The sequence below is a fragment of the Bubalus bubalis genome, chromosome 3, assembly GCF_019923935.1.
Source record: "Bubalus bubalis isolate 160015118507 breed Murrah chromosome 3, NDDB_SH_1, whole genome shotgun sequence".
Classification (NCBI taxonomy): domain Eukaryota; kingdom Metazoa; phylum Chordata; class Mammalia; order Artiodactyla; family Bovidae; genus Bubalus; species Bubalus bubalis.
The window spans coordinates 35,373,552-35,397,926 of NC_059159.1; the positions used below are offsets into that span (position 1 = coordinate 35,373,552).

Genomic DNA, 24,375 nt, shown 5'->3' on the forward strand with positions numbered 1-24,375 from the left:
TAACTGCCCCATTTCCCAGAGTGGAATGGCAAAGCAACAGGCCAGGTGAACAGTGGGTTTATGCTGCGTCCGCCTCCCTTGACCTCCACCCACCGGAGCCCCCAGAACCAGTACCAGTGATCCGCTGTCCATGGCCCTGCTCAGCAGTGCCCAGTGTTGTAGCCAATAGGGGTGGGCAGAAGGAAGGAACTGTTGACTGATAAAGATCTGGGGGCCCTCCCCCTAACTTTCCTGGGGCCTTGGCTCAGGCTGGACTGGCTCCTCCACCCTGAAGTCTCCTCCATCCAAGGCCTCTTCTACCCGCCCTCTCAGGGGCAGGCCCAGCACCCTGCCTATTGTCCCTCCCTGCCAGCTCCCAGAAGGCCCGCAGCCCAGACGCCTGCTCACTGGCCCTGGAGCACAGCCCCACCCCAGCCTGCCAGGCTCCTGTCCTGCACCCGACCTGGTGCAACCCCCACCCCCGTCCAGGGCAGCAGCTTCACCAGCCTCTGGGTCCCTGCTTCACCTCTCCACCTCGGAAGGCTGACCTTTCCATTCCTGTCTGTGTCTGACTTTTCCTGCCGGGCTTGGGCCCCCCTGTGGCCCCCCTCACCGTGTCTGTGATTGAGCCCCCTTCCTGCCTCCTGAAGAGCAACCATGGCCACCTACAAAGTCAGGGTGGCCACAGGCACCGATTTCTTGTCGGGAACCATGGACTCCATCTCTCTGATCATCGTGGGGACTCAGGGAGAGAGCCATAAGCAGCTGCTGAATCACTTTGGGAGAGATTTTGCAACTGGTGCGGTGAGTGAGTGTGTGTGTGTGTGTGTGTGTGTGTGTGTGTGTGAGTGAGTGTGCCTGGGGAGAAAGGGGAGGTATGGAGGGGTACAGGACTCTGAAAGCAGCGAGGCTCCAAGATGGCTCAAAGGCCCCTCACCCAAGACCTGACTCCCAGCCTCTTCCACCACCTCCCCACCACCCGTCACCTCTCATTTCTTTGCCATCATTGCTCATTCCTCCCCCTGCTCTTTTCTCACCTCTTTTTCTCTCTCCTCATCCCTTGCTGTCATCACCCACCCACATCCCTCACCTCTCAACCCTCTCTCGCTTGTTTCATCTCTCCTGCTTTCCAGTCTCTTTCCACCCCCTCTTCCCTCATCCCTTTCCTGTTTCCTCTCTCAGACTCTTCCTCATGCTTCCCTCTCCCATTCTTACTCACCCTTCCTAAATTAACACATTATCGACCAGGGGATTTTTTGCAAAATAAGATCCATGGTCAGTGATTTGTTATGTAAGTGAGTACTGAACCATCCTGGTAAATAATGTTCAGGTAACAAAAGACTTATTGATGTGTCTTTGGTCAGTAAGTTGTTAAGCTTCAGCATCACTGGCTTAAATTTCCACTGGATTCTCTGTGTCATACAAGGCATCAGACCAGCTGTCCAGCAGGGACTGTCCTGCTCTGTGATGAAAGGCCCCATCTGCTGGGCCCTCAGCCTAATTTTGAGTCAGGTCCAGCCACCTGCTGCTATGTGACCTTAGTAGCTCACTCTATCTTTGTAGACATTTCTGAATCTCCACATCTTCACTGATAAGTGGGAGGAAACGGGAGGCTGGTTGGACCACCTCTGCCCACTCTTAAGGATGTAGGAGGCTTGGGGGGCTCTATATAGACCCCTTGTACACCAGTCCCTGGGGGTCTGCATGGCTCCTGAAGCCTCAGGTGGCTGGGGAGGAGGAAGTGGGAGGAGGGGATTTCAGGAGCTGAGGATGGAGAGAGGGAGGGCCTGGAGTCCTCCCCAGGTGGGGTCAGGCAGGTGGGAGGGACAGAGACCCCAACAATCAGCTCATCCCGGTCTAGGGAGGTGAGCATTGCCCAGCATGAGTGGGGCCTGGGTGAGGGGGCAGGCAGGTGGGAGGCTGGCCCGCTCAGCTGGCCCTGTGTCCGCCCAGGTGGACGACTACACTGTCCAGTGTCAGCAGGACCTGGGGGACCTCATCATCGTCCGCCTGTACAAGGAGCGCTACTCCTTCTTCCCCAAGAACCCCTGGTACTGCAACTACGTGCAGGTCTGTGCACCCAATGGCCGCATCTACCACTTCCCTGCCTACCAGTGGATAGACGGCTATGGGACCCTGGCGCTCCGGGAGGCTACAGGTAAGCCCTCTCTGTCTCCATCCCATACGATGAAGCCCCTCGCTCTGGCCTGGCCACCCCAGCGTGGCCACCCCAGGCTCCCAGCCAGCCAGCCTAGTGCCAGCCTGACAGGGGCACCAGGCACACCTGTCACTCTCCCACACCAGCCATGGTCCATGCTGCTCTGCTGGGCCCGGCTCAAGGCTGCGGCCTGGAGGAACGAGGCGCTACTCTCTGGACCCCAGGGTCTGACTGCAGACAGCATTCTCAGAGCAGGCTCTCCATTACCTCTACAGTCCTCCCCTCAATGCCCACAGGAAGCCTGGCTACTCTCAGACCTCAGGACTCTGATCGGATGCCCTGTGTATGCCAAGCAGCAGGCGCTGCTGCTCTGAAGACTCCCTGTTACCCCCTCAGGGTGCTGTTACTGTAACAGGATGCCTTGTTACTCTGATAGGATTTCCCATGATTCCACCTGTTGCCTTGTTATTTTCTGAAGAAGCCCTGATGGTTCAACAGCCCTCCAAGGCCCTACAACAGGAGGTCTTGTACCTTCTCATGATGCCCTGGATTTCTAATTGAGCATTTCTTAGACTGATGGGATGTTCTGTGGCTCCAATGGGCTTCCAATCACCCCAAAAGGACACCTTATTTCCCTCAAAGGACTCACTGCCCACTCCACCCCCTATTCAGTGAGGCTCCTTCACAGTCCAATCCAAGGCCCAGTTACTCATATCGACTGTCAGAGTTCTTTGAGGTGGCCAGTCAAGGCTGCCCCAGCTGTATTCCCAGCCACTTGATTGCTGCCATGGAAAAGGGACAGGACCTGAGGGCCCAAGTCCCTTGCATCCACCCTTATATCCACCCTGTGTGGCTGCTCCAAGGAGACTGCACTCTTGTCCTCTTTTGTTCCCCTCTCTCAACCAGCCATGCTCCTCTGGCCTCCTCCGAGGTAGATGAGAGGGGAGGCAGGGCTGAGGGAGCCCCAGGGTAGGGAGCTCCTCCTCTCAGAGGCTGACCACCCCTCTCCCTTCTCTCATTTCCCCATGGCCAAGTCCTTGCCCTGGGAGCAGGGGGTCAGGGCCTGAGCTGGGGAAAGGAGTCAGGGGCAGAGGGAAGCAGGCCTGGCCAGGTGGGGGCGATAGGAGAGGGCCTCACAGAGGACGCAGAGCATCTTCCCACAGTGATAGGTCTGAGTGGCATGGAAACGGGACAGGCAGGGTAGTGCTGGGAGGCAGTCACGAATGGGGTTGGGTGGGGCAGCTGCCATGAAATACCAGGGCAGGGAGACTTGAATGACCGGCTGGGACCTTCAAGGATGAAGGCTCCCACCCCAGGGATGAAACTGAACTGAGTCTGTGGGTCATACAACTCCAGATGGCATTGTTCACCCTGAGTGCAATGTGAGCTGAGGCAGATAGAAGGAGAAGGAAGGTGGCCTGTGAAGGAAAATGATAGGGAGGTAGCAATAGGCACCTGCCAGCCTGGGACTACCAGCCAGGATGTGAGTGTCAGCTTCACCACTTGCTGGACATCTGGACTCATTTCCAAGTTCTTCTAAACCTCAGTGTCCTCATTTGTCAAACTGGGCTGACAGCAGAACCTACTTCATGGGGTTGATGCGAGAAGCCAATGTTATTTCTGAAATTTTCCTTTAAACATGTTTGGACTGAGGTTGACTGCAGGGAACTGAATCTAGGGAAAGTGAAACTACAGTTAAGGGGACTCCCTGTATGTATTTACACAAATGTATCTTCATATATGCATATATTCTTTATACACTCACACATACCGTATGTTACATGATACATCCGCCAGGGTAACTGAAAATATGTCAAATGTTTCTGCAAGCCAAAACTGAGTAGTTTCAGAGTGATATAAATCAAGACCCTACGCAGCCTCAGGTAAATTTAGATCAGGTTTGATTGGCCAAGAAGTGTGTGCCTATTTGTGGAAAAAAATAATAATAAAAAACAAAAACTTGATTTCTGGACCTTTTGAAATTGTGGAGATCAGACTGTGGGTCTATAATAGTCATCTGCCTCATAATTCAAACTGTTGTTGTGCAAATTAAATTATTGACATAAGTATTTAGAAGGGCTTCCTAGGTGGTTCAGACGGTAAGGAATCCGCAGGCAATGCAGGAGACCCAGGAGACTTGGGTTCGATCCCTGGGTCAAGAAGATGCCCCAGAGAAGGAAATGGCAATTCACTCCAGTATACTTGCCTGGGAAATCCCATGGAGAGAGGAGCCCAGCAGGCCCCAGTCCATGAAGTTGCCGAGTCAGACATGATTGAGCAATTAACACAATATTTAGAAAGTGCCTGGTACCCAGTAAGTTCTAAATAACTGTTAGGTATTCATGTTCCAGGAGTTCTAGAAGAGGGACTTCCCTGCAGCAGAGCCCCCTGGGAGGGTAGAGCAAGGACAGGGAAGGGTGGTCCATAATCCTTTTGATCCTTTCATCTGAGTTTCTGGGAGAAGACACACCCTCTCTCTCCCAGGGTAAGCCTTCCCCATCCTTGGCCCTGTCCCACCTCCCCACAGCGCTGACCTTGAGGACAGAAGCTGAATTCTGATCCCTGAAGTGGGCAGGGGCAGATCTTGAGCCTCCTCCTTGGTCTCCCTACAGGAAAGACAGCAGCAGATGACACACTCCCGATCCTTCTGGAACACCGAAAGGAGGAGCTCAGAGCCAAGCAGGACTTCTACCAGTGAGGGGGGTGGGGGGCAGGGGCTGTGGAAGGTCAGGGGGCCAGTGGTGGTTGTGCCCTGGGATGGTGCGTGGCCATCAGGACCGACCGGCTCGGCTTCTGTTTGCAGATGGAGAGTCTTTGTTCCTGGCCTGCCCAACTACGTACACATTCCCAGCTACCGCCCTCCTGCCCGGAGAAACCCCAACCGGCCGGAGTAAGGACTTGGGGCTGCCCAAGGGCCCCTCCCACGGCTGACACCTGCTCTCTGCCCCCTCCCTGTGCCCTGGACCCCAGATGCCCAGCCCTGCTCTCCTCCCTACAGGTGGAATGGCTATATCCCGGGGTTCCCGATTCTCATAAACTTTAAGGCCACCAAGTTCCTGGACTTAAATCTGCGCTACTCCTTCATCAAGACGGCCTCCTTCTTCCTCCGCCTGAGCCCCATGTGAGTGTGTGTGAGGGGCGGGGTGTGAGGGCTCTTGTAAAGACTGTCCCGCTCCCGCCTCCACCACAGCATGGCCAGGAGGGCAGCGGGAGCCGGAAAGAGAGGGTTAGGGAACCTTAGAGGTGACACTCCAAGAGCTAGACATAGGAAGGCCTTGAGCTGTGCCACGGGGCGACCCGGAGACCCACCCCCGCGCCAGACTCAGGGACTCAAGAGACCCTGGGGGTGGGGGTGGGGCAGCTCTACCGCCATCCCAGGGGCACTGGACCCCATCTCTGACGGCCTCCCCCTCGAATCCCCTGTCCTAGGGCACTGGGGTTCAAACTCCGCGGCCTGGTGGACAGCAAACGGTCCTGGAAGAGACTGAAGGACATTAAGAAAATTTTCCCTGGCAATAAATCTGTCGTCTTCGGTATGGGGTGGGAACGAGAACGGGGAAGCTGGGCGAGATCGGGCCCCAGGTGCTCGAGCCGCGGGCAGGAGGCAGGACCCTCGCGTGGGATGTGGGGTGGGAGCCGCACAGAGAACCTGAGGCCGGAATTCGCACAGGCGAGCGCGCCCTCTGACGGCTCCTTGGAAAACGCCGCCCGGCGCCCCTCCGGCGGCTCGGTTTTCCTCCCGAAACCTCCGTGGTCCATGGCCTTCCTCCCTCTCCCCGGGCCTCAGCTCTCGTCCTCTCTGACCCTGAGGGGGAGTGGGTGGCTTCGTGACGTCCCCGCGCTGTCCCCCCAGAGTACGTGGCTGAGCACTGGGCAGAGGACAGCTTCTTTGGGTACCAGTACCTCAATGGCATCAACCCAGGCCTGCTCTGCCGCTGCACGCGGATCCCGGACAAGTTCCCGGTCACAGACGACATGGTGGCCCCCTTCCTGGGCGAGGGAACGTGCCTACAAGCGGAACTGGAGGTGAAGCCTGCTCTGGAGTTGAGCCCCCCACAGCCTCCCTTCCTCCCTGTCTCCTGGCATCCCTGTCTCTCCCCACCAACTCCTCGGCATACCCCCACCCTCTACCCAACCCCCCTGCTCGGGTCCTGGCCAACCTCACACCTGGGGAGCCAGAGCACCCTGCACTCAAGGCGTGGGTCATGGGTACCACGTGTTGGGTGCCTACCTGTCCACTCATCACGGCTCCCCTCCAGAAGGGGAACATTTACCTGGCCGACTACCGCATCTTGGAGGGCATTCCCGCCGTTGAACTTAACGGCCAGAAGCAGTACCACTGTGCCCCACTCTGCCTGCTGCACTTTGGCCGGGAAGGGAACCTCCTGCCTATTGCCATCCAGGTGCCTGGGGTGCAGGTCTGGGGGTGGGTGCTGTGTGAGTGTTGCCAGCGGGTGAGCCTCTGTGTGTACATGAAGAGATGTGTGATTGCATGGGCTGGTGTGTGCACTTGTATACGTCTATCTGTGTGAGTTTATGGTCAGTCGGTCAGCCTGTGTATGTGTGTGTATGTGAACTTTATGTCCCTGTGTGTGTACCTATTTGTGAAGGGTTGTGCCTGTGTGAGTGTGCATTATCTCTGTGTAGGCATGTGTGCCTGTGTGAGTCTATGTTCCTATGTGTGCATCTAAGAATACACTTGTGTTTATGTATGTCTCTGTCTGTGTGTGTGGCTAGTGGTGAGCCTAGTGTATGGCTGTGAGCACCAGACTGAGTCTCCAAGGCGCCCTTCATGGGTGCATCTTTGTGCTGCCACTTGGATGCCCATGCTGCATAAAGTTGAGTCCCTGTGGGTACACTCGTGTGTAAGCCCCAGTGTGTAGAGTGTGGGTACTGTGTCTATATGCACAGAAGTGACCAGGTAGGAATAAGCCTGTCTCTTTGACTCCATTCATCCATCTGCTTGATAAGTCAGTGTCTGCTATGGCTTATCTGCTAGAAAAACTGTGCTAATCAAACTTAGCCACTGCCTCGAGAGTGTGGCCTGGCTGGAAGGGAAACTGGGATGCTTTCTTCCCAGAGGTTTCCAGCAGGATCAGGTCTGAATTAGTCACCCCTTGGGGTGGGAGTGGGGGTCAGCCAGCTCTGATGCTCCTGGCTTGTTAGTGGAGTGGTGCAGACTAGATTTCAATGAACCACTAACCCCCAGGGAGCTGGGTGCCCTTGTGCGCTGCACAGCCTGCACAGCTGAATGTGGCGACTATGGGATTGAGGTAAGGATGGGTTTTCAAAGGAGGCAGACTTTGAGCTGGTTCTTATAGAATGAGTGGGAGCTTTCAGGTAGAGGAAGGGATGGGGGAAGGTAGCACAGGCAGAGGGACGAGCAGGAGCAGATGTGAGAAGGGAGGGGAGGCCCTGGTGTGCTCAGAGGACCAGAGGGACTGGAGTGTAGGGGCTGGGGTTTTCACCCGCTGGTCTCCCTTCTGCCTCCCTCGTGCAGTGGGGGCCTTGTGTATGTGGGTCTCTGCTCTCACCTAACACTTTCTCTTTCCTCACCCCCAGCTCAGCCAGACCCCCGGGCCCGACTGCCCCATCTTCCTGCCCAGTGACTCCGAGTGGGACTGGCTGCTGGCCAAGACATGGGTGCGCTATGCTGAGTTCTACTGCCACGAGGGCATCTCCCACTTACTGGAGACCCACCTCATCGCTGAGGCCTTCTGCCTGGCCATGCTGAGGCAGCTACCCATGTGCCACCCCCTCTACAAGGTATGGGCTTGGGCCAAGGGGCCTCTATGAAACATCGCTGCCCTCAGTCATCCCCAGAAAGCTGCCTGGTTTGCTCAGCAGTCAGAAGGATTCCAGCTAGACTTGGGGAAGCAGCTTGGGGGGCTGTCGAGGGGTCTGATGTTGCAGAAACAGGGGGTGCTGACATTCTGTGGGGGATGACTTTAGCCCTCTCTCATCATCTTCCTTGATCCCCCCAACAGCTCCTCATCCCCCACACCCGATACACCATCCAGATCAACAGCATCGGGCGGGCTGTCCTCCTTAATGAAGGGGGGCTCTCTGCCAGGGTAAGACTTCTTTCTCCAACCCCACAAGACATGTGTTTCCCTTCTGGCCTTTACGGTTTGACTAAAGCTGAACTTCCCAGCTGCCTTTAGATCATGAGTGGGCATGGAGGAAGGGGACCAGTTAAGACGGGTGCTGTGTCTGCCAGGCTCCAGAGGCCAAGTTGGGTGTGCTGGTCTGGAGTGAGAGGATCCCTAGAGAGTGTGCTCCAAGGTCTGCCTGGTCCCTAACAGAGCATGTCCCTGGGCCTGGCGGGCTTTGCCGAGGCGATGGTGCGGGCTCTGTCGGAGATCAACTATGACAACCTCTACCTCCCCGACGACTTCGTGAGACGTGGGGTTCAGGACCTGCCAGGGTATTATTACCGTGAGGACAGCCTGGCAGTGTGGGACGCACTGGAGAGGTGAGGTCAGGGCAGCAATGGGTGCCACTTGAGGGGAACACACCCTGGGATGTTAGAGGCAGTCTGGGGAGCTTTTAAGGACCAGGGGTGCCATCCTGGGGCTTGGGGATAAGGTCTGGAATGTGTGTGGGGATCACACATGTGCTCACACTCTGCGTGGGGCCTCTGAGGCCTGATGGCCCCCTTCTTTGCTTTGGCCCCAGCCTGCCTCTGCTTGCCAGACCCTGTCTGGGCTCTGAGCTGCCTGTGGGCCTCATCTGATCCTTACTGGGAGCACTCTGAGTGTTTTCTGACCTTGCCCAGCTGCTCCTCTTGCTACCTCTGCCCACCCACAGGCCTCAGGCTGCTCTGGGTCAGCCAATGCTGGGGCATCCTGAAGGAAGTGGGAGAACCATGGTGAGGGAAGGCACTGGGGGTTCAAACTAAGGTCCTGTCCCCTGGTCAGGTATGTGACAGAGATCATCACCTACTATTACCCGTGTGACGCTGCTGTGGAAGGTGACCTGGAATTGCAGTCCTGGGTGCAGGAGATATTCAAGGAGTGCCTACTAGGGCGTGAGAGTTCAGGTATGGGCCTGACCCCCAGCAGGGACCCGGGGCTGTGGCGTGGGGTGGGCTGGAGCTAGTCTCACTTTGGGCTGAAGGAGGCCAAAGACAGCCCTAGGATTTGACAGAGCTCTTCGCTGGCCGCTGGAGCAGTGGTATCTCAGAGAGGTTGGGGAGGAAAGCCTGACTAGCTGGGGGTCCCTGTCTGAGCTCAGGGTCTGTGGGTCATCTTGGTAGATACCTGGAGAGATCCCAGTCTCTTGCTTCAGAAGAAAAAAACACCTTTGTGGGCTGAGAAATGGGGCATGAGTTCCAACAGGCCAGGCCAGTGTGTACTGGTGGTGGGGGAGCTGGCAAGGAGCAGGCAGGCTTCAGGAGAGGGAGGGGATGGGGAGCGAATCCTGAAGACGTGCCACTTGGGCACCCACTCAACAAGTATTTGGTGAGCACCTGTGATGTGGTGAACACTGTACTGGTTACTGCGGAGGCCAAAGGGAAAGAGACGCTGAAGGCGCTGCCCTTGAGTTGATCAGTCTCTAGGGGTAGCCGCTCACTCTAAACGGGCAGGTGTAAGACTGGTGCAGTTTGTGGGGAAGCCAGGGAGGGGCTGTAGGAACCCAGCATGGGGCAGGGGAACCTACCCCAGCTTGGGGAGGGCTGGCAGGTAGAGAGTGAGGGGTGGGTAGCAGCAAGCTGCTGCTGCTGCTGCTGCTAAGTCGCTTCAGTCGTGTCCGACTCTGTGCGACCCCATAGACGGCAGCCCACCAGGCTCCCCCATCCCTGGGATTCTCCAGGCAAGAACACTGGAGTGGGTTGCCATTTCCTTCTCCAATGCATGAAAGTGAAAAGTGAAATTGAAGTCGCTCAGTCGTGTCCTAAGATTTGTGCAATGGGAGGTCAGCCAGGTGATGACAGAGGTGGGGTTGGAGAGTCCTGACTTGGGAGCTGCATGTGGAAAGGCCTGAAAGCCAGACTGAGCAGAGTTAGTTCTGGGACTGCTGATAAGTCCCTGCAGCTGGGGTTCTGGGGCAGGAGGAGTGGGGCAGCCTCCTGTGAGATGAGGCTGAAGCCAGGAGCAGGGGCTGGGTGCTGCAGCCAGGTTAAGGAATCTGGAATTCCTCCGCGTTCAGAGGGAGCCGTCGAGGGGTGTCTGGGGAGATAAAGCGTGCACAGCAGGATGTCAGACTGCACTGGTGGTCAGGGAACAGTTTGGGAAGCTGCTGTGGTGTTCAGGAGGGAGATGACAGGGACCTTCCCTGGGAGGGAGCTCTGGGGATGAAGAGGATGCCAGAGCTAGCTGGGAGACAGAAATGACAGGACCTGCTGACTGGTTTGGGTTTGTCGGTGGGGGCTGAGTGGTGGGACGGAGGAGCCAAAGGTGACTCCTGGATTTTGGGCTTTTGAAACTAGGTGGATAGTGTGTATCATTCTTTGAGCTGGGGGCCTGGAAGGAGAAGCAGTTGAGGGAGGAAGATGACTGGAGGAAGGGTCTGGTTTGAATGTATTGGGCTTTTGGAACCTGGGTTCACCATGGCAACCAGAGCTAGGTGCTCAGGTGGGGCACAGGAAAGAGAAGCAAGCTTGGAGAAGCCCCCGAGGACATTTGACCAAGGCCCAGTTGAACCCCACCTTGGGGGTGGCAGGGGTGGGGTTGTGGCCAAACAAGGGCCAAACAGGCAGGTTGGGGGCAGCATGGAGGGCTGGAAGAACAGGGTGAGCTGGGCTTGGCCATGCTCTCTGTGGGCCAGCCAGGACCTGGGCAGCACTGATGTGGCCTGGGCCTTACCTGCCCGCACCTGCCCTTCCCCCAGGCTTCCCCACATGCTTGCGAACTCTGCCTGAGCTGATCCGATATATCACCATTGTCATCTACACCTGCTCTGCAAAGCACGCAGCTGTCAACACAGGGCAGGTACCTGGACTCACCAGCCCCTGCCCCAGGCCCAGACTTGACCTTAATCCCAGCCCCAATGTCTGAACTCTGCCTCAGCCATAATCCCCAGTCTGGCCCAGATCTGTCTCAACCAGAGTCCCCAGTTCAATCCCTGCCTCCATCGACACCCGAGGGTCTCGGGGTGCCCTCTGACCCAGAAGCCCCTCTCTACTCCACCTCTAGTTGGAGTTCACCGCCTGGATGCCCAACTTCCCCTCATCCATGCGGAACCCACCAATACAGGCCAAGGGGCTGACCACACTGGAGACCTTTCTTGACACATTGCCGGATATTAAGACCACATGCATCACCCTACTGGTGCTTTGGACACTCAGTCGGGAGCCCGACGACAAGGTGTCCTGGGCATGGGGTGCAGGTTGGGGTGGGGAACCTCTGAGCAGAGGCAGGCAGCTGGGGAGCTGGGAGCCCAACGAGAGGGGGGTGTCAAGGGCAAGAGGCAGGGAGGGAGGCTGCTGAAGGGGAAGGACAGAAGGGGTGGGGAGGGGTGGGGCTCAATTCCAGCCGCCTGGTTCTGTGCCCGCAGCGGCCCCTGGGCCACTTCCCGGACATCCACTTCGTGGAGGAGGCCCCGCGGAGGAGCATAGAGACCCTCCGCCAGCGCCTGGCCCAGATCTCACACAACATCCGCCAACGCAACAAGTGTCTCCCCATCCCCTACTACTATCTGGACCCCGTGCTGATCGAGAACAGCATTTCTATTTAGGATGGCCCCTCTCCACTCAACTTTCCTGCCCTGCACCCGCCTGTTTTCCAATAAAATCACTTCAAACACAAGCCCGGGGGCTGTCTCTGTGTTTATTGTGGGTGCACGCCGGGGCTGGGGCGCGCCATGCTCACAAGGCGATGCTGTTCCCACCAAAGCCTGGTCCAGGTACACTCATACGGCAGCGCCAGGCCCCGGTTTTGCTCCTGGATGTCCCATGAGATCTGGGCCAGGTGGCTGTGGAAGACAGAAGCCTTCTTCCTCGGGGCCTCCTCGGTGAAGTGCTCATCAGGGTGGGTGCCCAGGTACCGCTGGGGATGGTAGGAGAGAAGGCTGGAGCTCCTGACCCGCAAGCCTCGGCCCCATCTTTCAAGTAAAAGCTATTCTGATACACCTGGAGTCTCCTGGGACCAAGACTGCCAGAAAATTCACCCAAGGACACAGACCACCACCCAAGTCCCACTCACCTACCTAAGAACCCAGACCACCCAAGACCCATTCAACTTGAAACAACCCCACCATCCAGTCTAGGCAAAAGACCACCCTCCATCCAGCCTACCCAGACCTCCCAAGCCATGAGCCCTTTGAAACCCAGACCACTCTAAGTTCCACCTACTAGGAACCCCTGCCACCCTAAACCACACCCCCCAGCAACTACCTCACTCCAGGCCCTGCCCCCCAGAAGCCCAGTCTGCTCGGTGTACCCTCCAAGTAATGCAGTGTCCCCAGCAGCCTTTCTTCACCCAACTCACTCTCCCAGAACCTGAGACCCCAGCCCACCCTGGACCTTACAGTGTCCTTGGTTTCATCGCTGACACTCCAGAATAGCTCAAGGGAGTGGCACGTGATGTTGACCTCAGGGAGTGAAGCCACCAGGCTTGTCGTGCTCTGGCTTTTGGAGGTAGGCGGGGGGAGCCGGATGGTGCTGGGAGAATTGGGCATCCAGCCACTGAAATCAAACTGACCCCCTAGACTCAGTAAGCACAAGGCTGCCAGGACTCCTGCTAGGCCCACATCCCCCATGACCTGGCTTGTCCCCCACAAAGTCCCCCCTCACCTGACCAGTATTGACAGCAGTGTGTTGGGCTGAGCAGCTGAAGATGGTCATGGTGAGAAACTCGATCAGGTCAGCACAGCTGTCCAGGCTGGAAGACACCCCCGGATGGAGACAGGGCGGAGGCAGCAGAGCTGAAGCCCGAGGTCTGCTGTCCTGGGAAAGTGGGGTCTCGAGGGTGGCAGGCAGGGGTGAACATCATGCAGCTAAGAGATCCCCTCAGGAAGATCTCCCCGACCCAGGCCTGCAGCTCCGAGTCCTTGCTCACAGCGTGGTTGTCGGGGTAGTAGATGCCAACGATGGGAGGGGGACAGAAGTATGTGGTGACACAGTTGGGAGCCTGTGCTGCCCCGGGGTGGGGGTTGGAAGAGGCCACTGAAACCAGCTGCCCTAACAGGAGGAAACTGAGGCCAGAGAAGGAAAATGGGCAACTTCACATTCTAGGAAGCACCAGCCAAGCTTCAGACCTTGAGGCTTCGGTCTCTACTAGGGCCCTGAGAGCCATGGTTGGTCTGCAGTTGTGTTTTGACTGACTACCAAGGTTTTTGGTTTCTTTTTCAAGTTGAATCCGTGGCCAACATTTAAATATTAAGAAATGGCTGGTTTCTCTCCAAAAAATTCTAAAGCTCTCGTTTTAGTCATAGTTGAGTCACTATTGTCCTCATCTGAGAAACGTGAGTGGCTGGCTGCTCACGGGCCCTGCAGGCTTCGGCTTTCCAGTCGTCTAGGCCACATCAAACTATGAAGAAGGATTGGACCCCAGGCCCTCTCTGTTGGGACTGGGATGCTGGCGTCCATGTCCCCCACCAGTTCCCCAAGGGCAGAGCAGGGCCTGCCCCACTCACCACAGCGTCCACCCCAACCATGGCAGAGCGCACGAGCCATTGCTAAGAAGAGTTCTGAGACGGGCACCTCCAGCTATGCAAATTCATTGTGGGGAGTCCCTGAGGACTTCAAGGGGAAGTGGGTATAAGCTGGGCTTGAGCAAGAGGCAGTGTCTGGATAGGGAGAGAGAGAGAATCAGGGTGCCTAGCCTCCCTAGGACCCATGTATGCTGAGCAGAAAAAGTGGAAGGAGGGGGTAAGACTCTAGGGAAGAGATGCCGTGTGAACCTTTCCTTTCATGTGACAAAAAATGAAGCCACGTGAGGCTCACGAAGTACAGCTATCACAGAGCCCAGTGCCCAAGGGAGGTGGTTATGCTCAGGAACTGCGGGATGGGGACCCACAAAGAAGCCAGACATCAAAAACACCTGGCCTCCAGGGTGGAGGCCAGAGGTACATCCCAAGGATGTCTCCAGTGAAGGAGACTTAGAAGGGAAGTCTAGAGACAAGGCAGCTGTCTTTGAGGGGAATAATAATAATAATGGCTAATGCTCAAAGAGCATATCATAGTCACCTGAGATTTGTGCTAAGGGCTTTACATTTAATTCTGAAAATAACCTTTGAGGTAGGTCTCCTATCAGCTCCATTTTCAGATGAGAAAACACAGTTCAGTCAGTTCAGTCGCTCAGTTGTGTCCGATTCTGCAACGCCATGGACTGCAGCATGCCTGGCCTCCCTGGCCGTCACCAACTCCTGGAGTTTACTCAAACTCATGTCCACTGAGTTGGTGATGCCATCCAACCATTTCATCCTCTGTTGTCCCCTTCTGCTCCTGCCTTCAATCTTTCCCAGCATTAGGGTCTTTTCCAATGAGTCAGTTCTTTGCGTTAGGTGGCCAAAGCATTGGAGTTTCAGCTTCAACATCAGTCCTTCCAATGAATATTCAGGACTGATTTCCTTTAGGATGGACTGGTTGGATCTCCTTGCAGTCCAAGTGACTCTCAAGAGTCTTTTCCAACATCACAGTTCAAAAGCACCAATTCTTCGGTGTTCAGCTTTCTTTATAGTCCAACTCTCACATCCATACATAACTACTGGAAAAACCATAGCTTTGACTAGATGGACATTTGTTGGCAAAAGTAATGTCTCTGCTTTTTAATATGCTGTCTAGGTTGGTCGTAGCTTTTTTCCAAGGAGCAAGCATCTTTTAATTTCATGGCTACAGTCACCATCTGCAGTAATTTTGGAGCCCCCCAAAAATAAAGTCCATCACTGTTTCCCCATCTATTTGCCATGAAGTGATGGGACCGGATGCCATGATCTTAGTTTTCTGAATGTTGAGCTTTAAGCCAACTTTTTTCACTCTCCCCTTTCACTTTCATCAAGAGGCTCTTTAGTTCTTCTTCACTTTCTGCCATTAGGGTGGTGTCATCTGCATATCTGAGGTTATTGATATTTCTCCCAGCAATCTTGATTCCAGCTGTGCTCATCCAGCCCAGCAATCTTGATTCCAGCTTGTGCTTCATCCAGCCCAGCATTTCTCAGACACAAAGAGGTTAACTGACTTGCCCAAGGACACACAGCTAGGAAGGAAGAGGAGGCAGGAAAGGACTGCAAGACAGCAGTGTGTCTGGGGAGAAGATGAGAAGAAGTCGAAGAACAAACCAAGACAGATGGAGCCAAGGGTGAGGTGTGGAGCCCTCAGGCTCCGAAGCTTCACCCTTCTATGGCTGCCCAGATCCGGAGCACGTTGTCTTGGTAGTAGTAGTTGGCAAGGTCCTTAACCTCACGGTCAGTAGTTGGTAGGGCAGGCAGAGGGAACAGTAGGTGAGAGTTTCCAGCTCTTTGGCCATCAGTTCCAGGTTGCCCAGCCGTCCCATTGACATTATCTGTAATGAGCAGACAGTCTACAGCTTCTGGGAGCAAGGGGCTCAGGACCAGCCTTGGCCCCTTCCTGGCTCTCTCTGCTGACCACCAGGATCCCAGGCCTGACCTGGTCAGCTGAACTTTCCTGGTGCAAAAAGCCTAGTGCAGCCATAAAGTTTGACGTGGAAGATGCAGCAGAAATGAGGAATGAGCAGCTGGGGAGAACCAGAGTCTGAGGTTAGATGAGGCAGTGTCAGGTCCCCCGCAGCTCTGGACACTGAGAGGTGGGGTCCTTTACCTTGAAGATGGTGTGGCACATGGGAGGCTGCCATAGCATGGCCAGAGCAAAGGCTTCCATCAGATAGAGCAAAGGCCTCCATCAGATAGTGGGTTTGAAGCAAATGTGTGTTCATCTCGTGCACCAGGAACTCTGCATGTCGCACTCAGGTCTTGGCCAGGAGTTAGTCCTCAGGCGAGTCACTGGGCTCGAAGATGGGGCTGTCTGGGCCAGGTGTCTGGGAGAGCTGGAATCGGGGGTATGGGGGAGGTGGGCAGGTGTCAAGCAGAAACTGGGTGCAGCAAGTGTGACCTGTCACCCTGCCCATGGGACCAGATCACATGGTCAGCTCCCTTACTAGCCGCGTCCCCAGGAAAGTTAATTAACCTCCTTGTGACTCAGGTTCCTTATCTGTAAAATAAAGTTGATGATCATAATCTTTCTCATTGGGTTGCTCTGAGGATTTAATGAGTTAATGCTGGTGAAGTACTTAGAACAGTCCTGGGCATGCAGTAAACTCCAGAGGAGTGTTTCCTACATGTGATCACATCCACTACAAGAGAGGAAACACTGCTGAGAGGTAAAATGATCAAAGGCCACCTTGCTGGCACATGTGGGAAAGCCCAGTTGAGGGCTCCTGGGACCAGCACAGAGTCATGCAGGTTCCTGGTTGTGTGGGGCAGGGGCTGGGAAGGGCTGGGTAGGATGAGACAATACATCATATTCAGCACTTAAAACAGCAGCATTGGGAAGGGGAAAAGCTTTCAGTCATCCTGAGCAGTTGACATGCCTCCCCCTTCCCTCCCAGGGCTCTGCCTTGCTGACCTGGATGGCGAGAGGTAGCAGGGGTCCACCAGGACGCTGGCGCAGCAGGGTCAAGGGGGCAGCCAAAAACTGGGGTTGTCCATTGATGATGCCGGAGCGGATGCCTTCGAGGATGGCGTGGTCCACAAGGTACAGAGAGCCCCTCCACAGGAGGAGAGGATGGGGAAGAGGGCTAGACGGGGGCAGTCCTGGGAGGCTGAGGGAGGCAGCGAGGGGTAGGGGCACTTGCAAATATTTAACTGGTGTGCTGGGTGTGCTTAGTCGCTCAGTCGTGTCCAACTCTTTGTGAGCCCCATGGACTGTAGCCCACCAGGTTCCTCTGTCCATGGGATTCTCCAGACATGAATAATGGAGTGAGTTGCCATGCCCTCCTCCAGGGGATCTTCCTGATCCAGGGATCAAACCCAGGCCTCCCACATTGCAGGCAGATTCTTTACCAGCTGAGCTACCAGGGAAGCCCCAATTTAACTGGAAGTGGTGGCTCAGGTGATAAAGGGTCTGCCTGCAAGTCCCACGAGACTTGGGTTGGATCCCTGGGTCAGAAAGATCCCCTGGACAAGGAAATGTCAACCCACTCCACTGTTCTTGCCTGGAAAATCCCATAGATGGAGGAGCCTGGCAGGTTACAGCCCATAGGATTGGAAAGAGTTGAACATGTCTAAGTGACTTCACCATCATTTTTTAATCCTATTCCCTGGAGCCAGGGGGTATTCTAGCCCAGGGCCAAAAAAAGAGAGAGATCTCTGCCTGAGTATTGGAGGTGCTTCTGCTGTGGCCAGCCCCAAACTTCAAGGACAGACAGGGAGAGAGGGAGCCCGGCTGGGGGATGGCACCTTGGGATGCAGGAGGTACCCTCAGGGGTGAGGGCTCCTCTCTCCTGGTAGCCCAGAGTTGGAGGAGACGGCAACTCTGAGGAGCACTTTGTTCACCAGCAGCAGGGCATCCTCAGAAACCATGAGAATCAATTTTCTGAATGGTAAGGTCCCACCAAATGCAGGGAGCCTGGCAAAGCACCAGGAGAGAGCATTCCACACTGAGCCCTGCCCGCTCCATCTTTGCCCTCGAAGAATAACACACCTCCCTCCAGGGATGAACAAGAGACGTTGACTTAAAGGCATGGCTGAGCTAGCCGGGAAAGGAGTGGGAGAGGGTGAAGGGTGGTCAGGGCTGGGTGGAAGAGAAGGGATCTAGGGGACTGGGAGCCAGGGCATCTGGGCTTCTGAAGACACCCAGAAGGGAGGGAAGGTTGCCTGGACCCCCTGCACTCCTCGCCTCTAGCTCAACCTGAAGACTGGTCCTGGGGCCCAGCATGGGAGCCACCATGGCATCAGTGACAGGGAAGTTCTTGGACAGGTGGTGAAAGTGTTGGATCAGGACCTAGTTGAGGCCGTTCAGGAACTAATAGGCAAAGAAGGTGTCCTCCTTCCAGTGCTGAAACACATACTCTGCAGGAGGTGGGTGTGCAGAGGGTTGCCCTGGAGACCAGGGACCCAAGTCCCCTTCCTTCAGCACTGCCACTGTTCCCAGGACCCAGATCTCCAGCTTCCAGCACCGTCACTTCAAGATGCTCCCTTTCTCCTGCCCCAGCTAGATGGATGACGTCACTAGCAAGTGGTTTTTCAGAAAACAAGGGATCAGAATTTAGAGTCAAATTCAAAAGGACTTACCCACTCTTTCAGCCCCACCCATTTCTGGGGGAACCTCAGGTACTCTGTGATATGCGCTGACTGCATTTGGTATTTGAGTAGAATTTGAGAAAGTCAGAAGACTGAGGAATGCTGGACAACAGCAGTGTCCAAGCCCATTCTGTTTTGGCTTCTGAACTACGAGGGGTTCTAATTCCCTGTTAAAATTAAAACTCACCAGGACAATGACTGATTCTCCTGCACCTTTGCCCTGGGACAGCCTGGCTAATTTGTTAAACCAGAGCGATCATTGAGAAAGAGAGTTTTCATCATCTTGGGCTGTGGCAAAAGTGCTATTTTTTTAATGGTTATTTATTTATTGGGCTGCATTGGATCTTAGTTGTGGTACGCAGGATCTTCAAGCTTCATTTCAGCACACAAACTCTTAGTTGCATCATATGAGATCTAGTTCCCTGACCAAGGATGAAACCTGGGCCACCTGCATTGGGAATGTGAAGTCTTAGCCATTGGACCTCCAAGGATCACCCATGGCTTTTTTTTTTTTTTTTGTCCAGTGGGTTTTGAACTGAGTTTCCACATGTATAGTTTGGACCTATAGTGCACCCAGGAAGAGACATGGATATTGGAGAGTGGAAACTCCTAAATCCTTCGACTTAGCCTGGTTTTCAAGCCTGCATGCAAGGCACAAGGCCCCCAAAAGGTAGGTGGCAATTTGAAAGGAAAAAGTCTTTCTGCTTCAGGTGGTTTTTCCTGATGGCTGAGGATATTCATGAGACGCATGTTTCCAGATGTTCAGAACAAGTAACTGTTAGGGACAGTTTGAAGATGTAGTTACAAAGTCAGAGGAGGGGAATGACCAGCAAACAGACCCACAGGGCAGAGGCTGCAGGCTTTCAGAAATGGTGAAGTTAGAGCAGATAGCAGGAAAGTGTTTGTACTTGTGTTAACAAAGAAGGAGCGTTCTTAGAACTTACTTCCTGGTCATTCTTGCTGAAGCCCTGATGGGTGAGAATGGCTCCAAGAACAGTGGGCCTTAGTCCACCCTGAGGGAGGGGCTGCAATGGGGAAGGTGTTGGGTGGGGCAGGCATCAGGAAAAAACACCTGAAGCAGAAAGACTTTTTCCTTTCAAATTGCCACCTACCTTTTGGGGGCCTTGTGCCTTGCATGCAGGCTTGAAAACCAGGCTAAGTCGAAGGATTTAGGAGTTTCCACTCTCCAATATCCATGTCTCTTCCTGGGTGCACTATAGGTCCAAACTATACATGTGGAAACTCAGTTCACAGGGAGAAGATGCAGCCTTTCTGATCCATTGCTTTGGCGACTGAGTAGTGCAGACTGAGATCAAGCTCCTTGAGGTTTTCAGCATCCAGGCAGTGGGGTATCCCTGGGAAAAACTCAGTCCACCTGTAACGGGCAGAGGTGGAGATGGAAGTGAGGTGCTGGTGGCTCCTGGGCCTGGTTGTACAAGGGAGGGCTTTGGGATGGGAAGCTCAGGCATGGCAAGGTGGGTGGAGGGCTGTCCCAAGGCTTGGAGCTCCTCACGTGTGTGCTGTCTTGGGGGGTGGGAGGGGGTCAGATCTGAGGCTCAGCTGACCTCAGCAAACAGGACCAAGTGGTCCCCCTGTTAGCCAAAAACTAAGAAGTGGGGATCCTAGGGACGGCCAGCCTGAAGTCTCCTTGAACTGCTCATGGGTATTTCTGCTGCCTCGCCATAATCTCTGCCTGGCTCTGGGCACAGGGCAGAGGGTGGCTGTCCTGCCAGATGACTATGGTTGGAAGAGGGAAAATGTAAGAGGGGAACCTGGCCCCAATCCTCAGCACCCCAGCCTCTCCCCCTCCTCTCCTCAGACCTGGGGTGGGCAACTCTGGTCTGGAGCATCAGTGAGCCACTGGCCTCCCTGCTCTTTTACCTCTTCCTGGGGGGTGGAAAAGCCCCTCCATTCCAGGCAGACCCCGCCTCAGCAAACTGCAGCCTGCTCCCTCCCAGTCACTGACCCCAGCTCAACAGCTGAGGCCAATGAGGAGGGGGCAAAGAGCAGAGCTAGAGAGAAGGGCGTGCTGACCGTTTTCAGGCCCTTCTTCTGTGCACCCCCGGTTGCCTGCCTCCCCAGCCTTTCCCTTGCTTCCCTTGTGGCTCAGCTGGTAAGGAATCCGCTGGCAATGCGGGAGACCTGGGTTCAGTCCCTGTGTTGGGAAGATCCCCTGGAGAAGGGAACAGCTACCCTCTCCAGGATGCTGGCCTGCGGTCTCAAAGAGTTGGACACAACTGAGTTGCTTTCACTTTCACTTTCTTTCCACCCTTTCCCTCCACTTCACATTCCTGGTCTCTTCCCACCAGGCCCACCCTCCTCCACTCACTACACCCACTGCCACTATTCATACTCTTGTCTGAACCACTGGTTCCTCCCCCCGACTGGCCCCTCCACCAGCTCTCTCCTCGAATCAGTATCATTTCTCCCAACCATTACCCCTCCTTCCCAGGGGCCCCTACTGTCACCCCCAGGTGATCTCCCCTCCTCCACCTTCCCCTCCTCCCACCAGTGGCCACACCAGCCCACAGGTGCCCTCGACCCGCACTAGCCTCCCTCAGTGGGAGGGCCCCAGCCTGTCCCCCACTCACCTGTCCCTCCCGCAGCACCTGGCTTCCCTCGCCTTCCAGCCACTGGTAGCAGTGGAAGCGGAGGGGTGCGCCCCGAGGCACCGTGAGCTGGAGCCAGTGACAGAACCAGGCATCCCGGGCTCAGGGCGCGAGGGGCCCGGGCAGTGCTGGGGGCACCTTGTGCCCACGCACCAGCAGCACTGGGCCCACGTCCTGGGGGGGCGTCACCTTGAAGTCCATGGGGGTTTGAGTGAGGGCGTCTCAGCCAGCACTGTACTCATTGCATCTTGGCGGAATTCCTTCCCAAAGCCGTCCAGCCTCAGGCGGGAGCTCTTGCCTGGGGTCCCAACCAGGCTGACCGACACTCTGTCTCAGGTCCCCGAGCCCAGGAGGGAGCCGGTGGCCACACGCACAGTGTACTCGCTCATGACTTGCCATCTAGGGGTCCAAAGTGCCACAGGGAATGAGGCAGGGTTGGCTGGCCGCATGAGGGAGAGGATGGAAAAGGGGAGGAGGAGAGTCGTTGGGGAGGTGGGGCGGGCGGTTCCACGAGGCCCCATGTGCCAGGCTGGGGCCCCGTGGCCTGTGCCCTGCCAGGGGTCTCCCCTGGAGCTGTGACCCCGAAGCCCGCCCAGCACTTCCCCGCCACCCAGGCTTTCTCCTGCAGCCCGCCGTCTGACCTTAGCTCCTCTTGTTGTCTAAGGGGCTCTGCCTCCCTTAAAGGGGGTCTGCTTAAGGCTACTCCAGGTAACTCCGCCTCCTCCCTCCATACCTTTGCCACTGGACAGTCTGGCTAATTTGTTAAACCAGAATGCCTAGCCCTTGGGGGGAAGGGACGTAACCACTCTTCTTATTGCACACAATCACCCCGTGTCCTCCCGCTGCCAGCCAGGCCCTCTCTTCATTTCTGAGCCTGTGGTCTGGTGCCTAGCCTCAGAGCTCTCTCGGTAGCAGCGTGATCTGTTGCATCCTTGCTGGGTAGTGATCCCAGGCTTCTAGGAAGTCTAGTATGGATAGGGGAGAGAGCAGGGGTGCACAAAGGTGGGGGAGAGGCTGGAAGAGGACCCTGCACTGAAAGAAAGGTCACAGGCTCTAGGCACTGCAAGGGTGGGACGTCCCGCCCCTCCCTCCAGCCTGTCAAAGTATGTTTTTAAAAAAATTAAAACCCCACTGCTGGGCATACACACTGAGGAAACCAGAAGGGAAAGAGACACGTGTACCCCAATGTTCATCGCAGCACTGTTTATAATAGCCAGGACATGGAAGCAACCTAGATGTCCATCAGCAGATGAATGGATAAGAAAGCTATGGTACGTATACACAATGGAGTATTACGCAGCCATTAAAAAGAATACATTTGAATCAGTTCTAATGAGGTGGATGAAACTGGAGCCTATTATACAGAGTAAAGTAAGCCAGAAAGAAAAACACCAATACAGTATACTAACGCATATATATGGAATTTAGACAGATGGTAACAATAACCCTGTGTACGAGACAGCAAAAGAGACACTGATGTATAGAACAGTCTTATGGACTCTGTGGGAGAGGGAGAGGGTGAGAAGATTTGGGAGAATGGCATTGAAACATGTAAAATATCATGTATGAAACGAGTTGCAGTCCAGGTTCGATGCACGATACTGGATGCTTGGGGCTGGTACACTGGGACGACCTAGAGGGATGGTATGGGGAGGGAGGAGGGAGGAGGGTTCAGGGTGGGGAACACATGTATACCTGTGGCGGATTAATTTTGATATTTGGCAAAACTAATACAATTATGTAAAGTTTAAAAATAAAATAAAATAAAAAATAAGCATCATGACCCATAAAAAAAAATTAGTAGGTGTGTTTCTCTTATCAGTAGCAATTTTAATTAAAATATACTATATTTTTAAACATTTGAATTCTACCTCGTCATGATAGCTCAATATAAATTGTTATGAGATTACTGTAATACTTACTTTTAATCAATAAAATAAAATTAGTTTTCTTGTTAAAAAAAATAGTTCTCTTATACTCGAAAAAAAAAATTAAAACCATGATTCATACAAATTAGAGTGAACATAAATCAAAGCTGAATGGCACAAAATCATTCAACTCATCAAAGTGGTAATGCTGGTTCCATGAACAGTTGAGGAGCTGCTATTTGCAGGCAATTTTATAAAGGATGTTAAGTATAAAATTGCTGAGTGAGATACCAAACTAGCTATTGTCCTACATGGTGATAAACTACCTCCTTTGGGGTTATCTTATTTTACCGAACAGAAATCATTTGCCTCTCTACCAGACACAAGTTATGTGAACTTTACATGGACTAGCAAAATCAAGCAATGATACATTCTTCTAGAAAACTATCCTTGAAAGGACAGGCAGTTGTTCTGTTGATCAGTTTTGGATATTTTTTTCTTTTTTGAGATTTATTTATTTTTGGCTGCGCGCAAGCTCTCTCTAGTTGCCGAGAGCGGGGGCTACTCTTCCCTGCGGTGCTTGGGCCTCTCATTGTGGTGGCTTCTCTTGTTGCAGAGCACAGGCTCTGGGAGCTCCGGCTTCAGTAGTTGTGGCATGTGGACTCAGTAGTTGTGGCTTGTGGGCTCTAGAGCGCAGGCTCAGTAGTTGTGGTGCATGGGCTTAGTTGCTCTGCAGCATGTGGAATCTTCCTGGAGCAGGGATCGAACCTGTGTCTCCTGCACTGGCAGATGGATTCTTATCCACTGTGCCACCAGGGAAGTCCCATGGATATATATATATACATTTTTTTTTTCTTAATAAGGCTGTTCCTGTGGATATATCAGGCAAATAGCTCTCTTTTTCTGGGATTTCCCCCCACCCCATCTCCCGCCTCCACTCTCAGTGTAAAGTCCCCATTCCCTTATGCCTCATCATGGCCCTGTTGTAGAATCCCACTACTTGGGTTTTTTTTTTTTTTTTTTTTTTTACCATCAGAGAGACCATACCATGATAATCATTGTGCAAGTAATTTTCCACCTACATAGCAATATATCATGGATGTTTTTTCCGTATCAGCATTTGAGGATTGAATTGTTACTAGCTACATTATTTTTCTTAGTTGGATTGTTTCCTAAATTTCTAAAAGTTTTTTCCTATTATTAGTAATATTGCATAGAACATCTTGTAAACATTAGATTTTGAAGTTTGAGACTTAAAGAGTTATCCTCCAAAGCTACACTGTCAACTGTTTCACCAGGGCCCTGTGGCTTCACACCTGTGACCCTTGACCTCTCACACCCATCCACACCTTTGGTTCCTTGCCTTTACTTTTTATGTCCCACAACCCTTGTGTCTGCACTGTCTCATTATCCTCCTTCTGTGCTAATGTCTTATAGTGTTGCATCTGTTTCTACCTCCACCTACCCAGGGCTTTATCCTTCTCTATGCTTAAAACTCAACATTAAAAAAATTATTATCATGGTCCCATCACTTCATGACAAACAGATGGGGGGGGAGTGG

The 24,375-nt window shown here is 54.1% G+C and overlaps 1 protein-coding gene and 1 pseudogene across 1 annotated transcript; one reads left to right on the forward strand and one right to left on the reverse strand.

The window, feature by feature from the left end:
• The first annotated feature begins 338 nt into the window (after nt 1-338).
• ALOX12B (arachidonate 12-lipoxygenase, 12R type) lies at nt 339-11,876 on the forward strand. The gene is made up of 15 exons (XM_006062892.4): nt 339-783; nt 1,933-2,137; nt 4,750-4,831; nt 4,941-5,027; nt 5,136-5,258; nt 5,567-5,670; nt 5,991-6,163; nt 6,397-6,540; nt 7,700-7,903; nt 8,125-8,211; nt 8,443-8,612; nt 9,058-9,179; nt 10,970-11,070; nt 11,275-11,445; nt 11,636-11,876. The coding sequence occupies exons 1-15, from the start codon at nt 637-639 to the stop codon at nt 11,813-11,815; spliced, it is 2,100 nt and encodes a 699-aa protein (XP_006062954.2). The 5' UTR covers nt 339-636; the 3' UTR covers nt 11,816-11,876.
• A 31-nt stretch (nt 11,877-11,907) lies between these two features.
• On the reverse strand, nt 11,908-15,917 carry LOC102395663 (annotated as a pseudogene).
• Between the last annotated feature and the right edge of the window lie 8,458 nt (nt 15,918-24,375).

Bases quoted from the DNA above. Each gene is read 5' to 3' on its own strand.
- ALOX12B (XM_006062892.4), top strand. From the start codon at position 637: ATGGCCACCTACAAAGTCAGGGTGGCCACAGGCACCGATTTCTTGTCG. The intron at 4,832-4,940 runs GTGAGGGGGGTG...TTCTGTTTGCAG, and splicing joins GCCAAGCAGGACTTCTACCA to ATGGAGAGTCTTTGTTCCTG. The intron at 11,446-11,635 runs GTGTCCTGGGCA...CTGTGCCCGCAG, and splicing joins GTCGGGAGCCCGACGACAAG to CGGCCCCTGGGCCACTTCCC.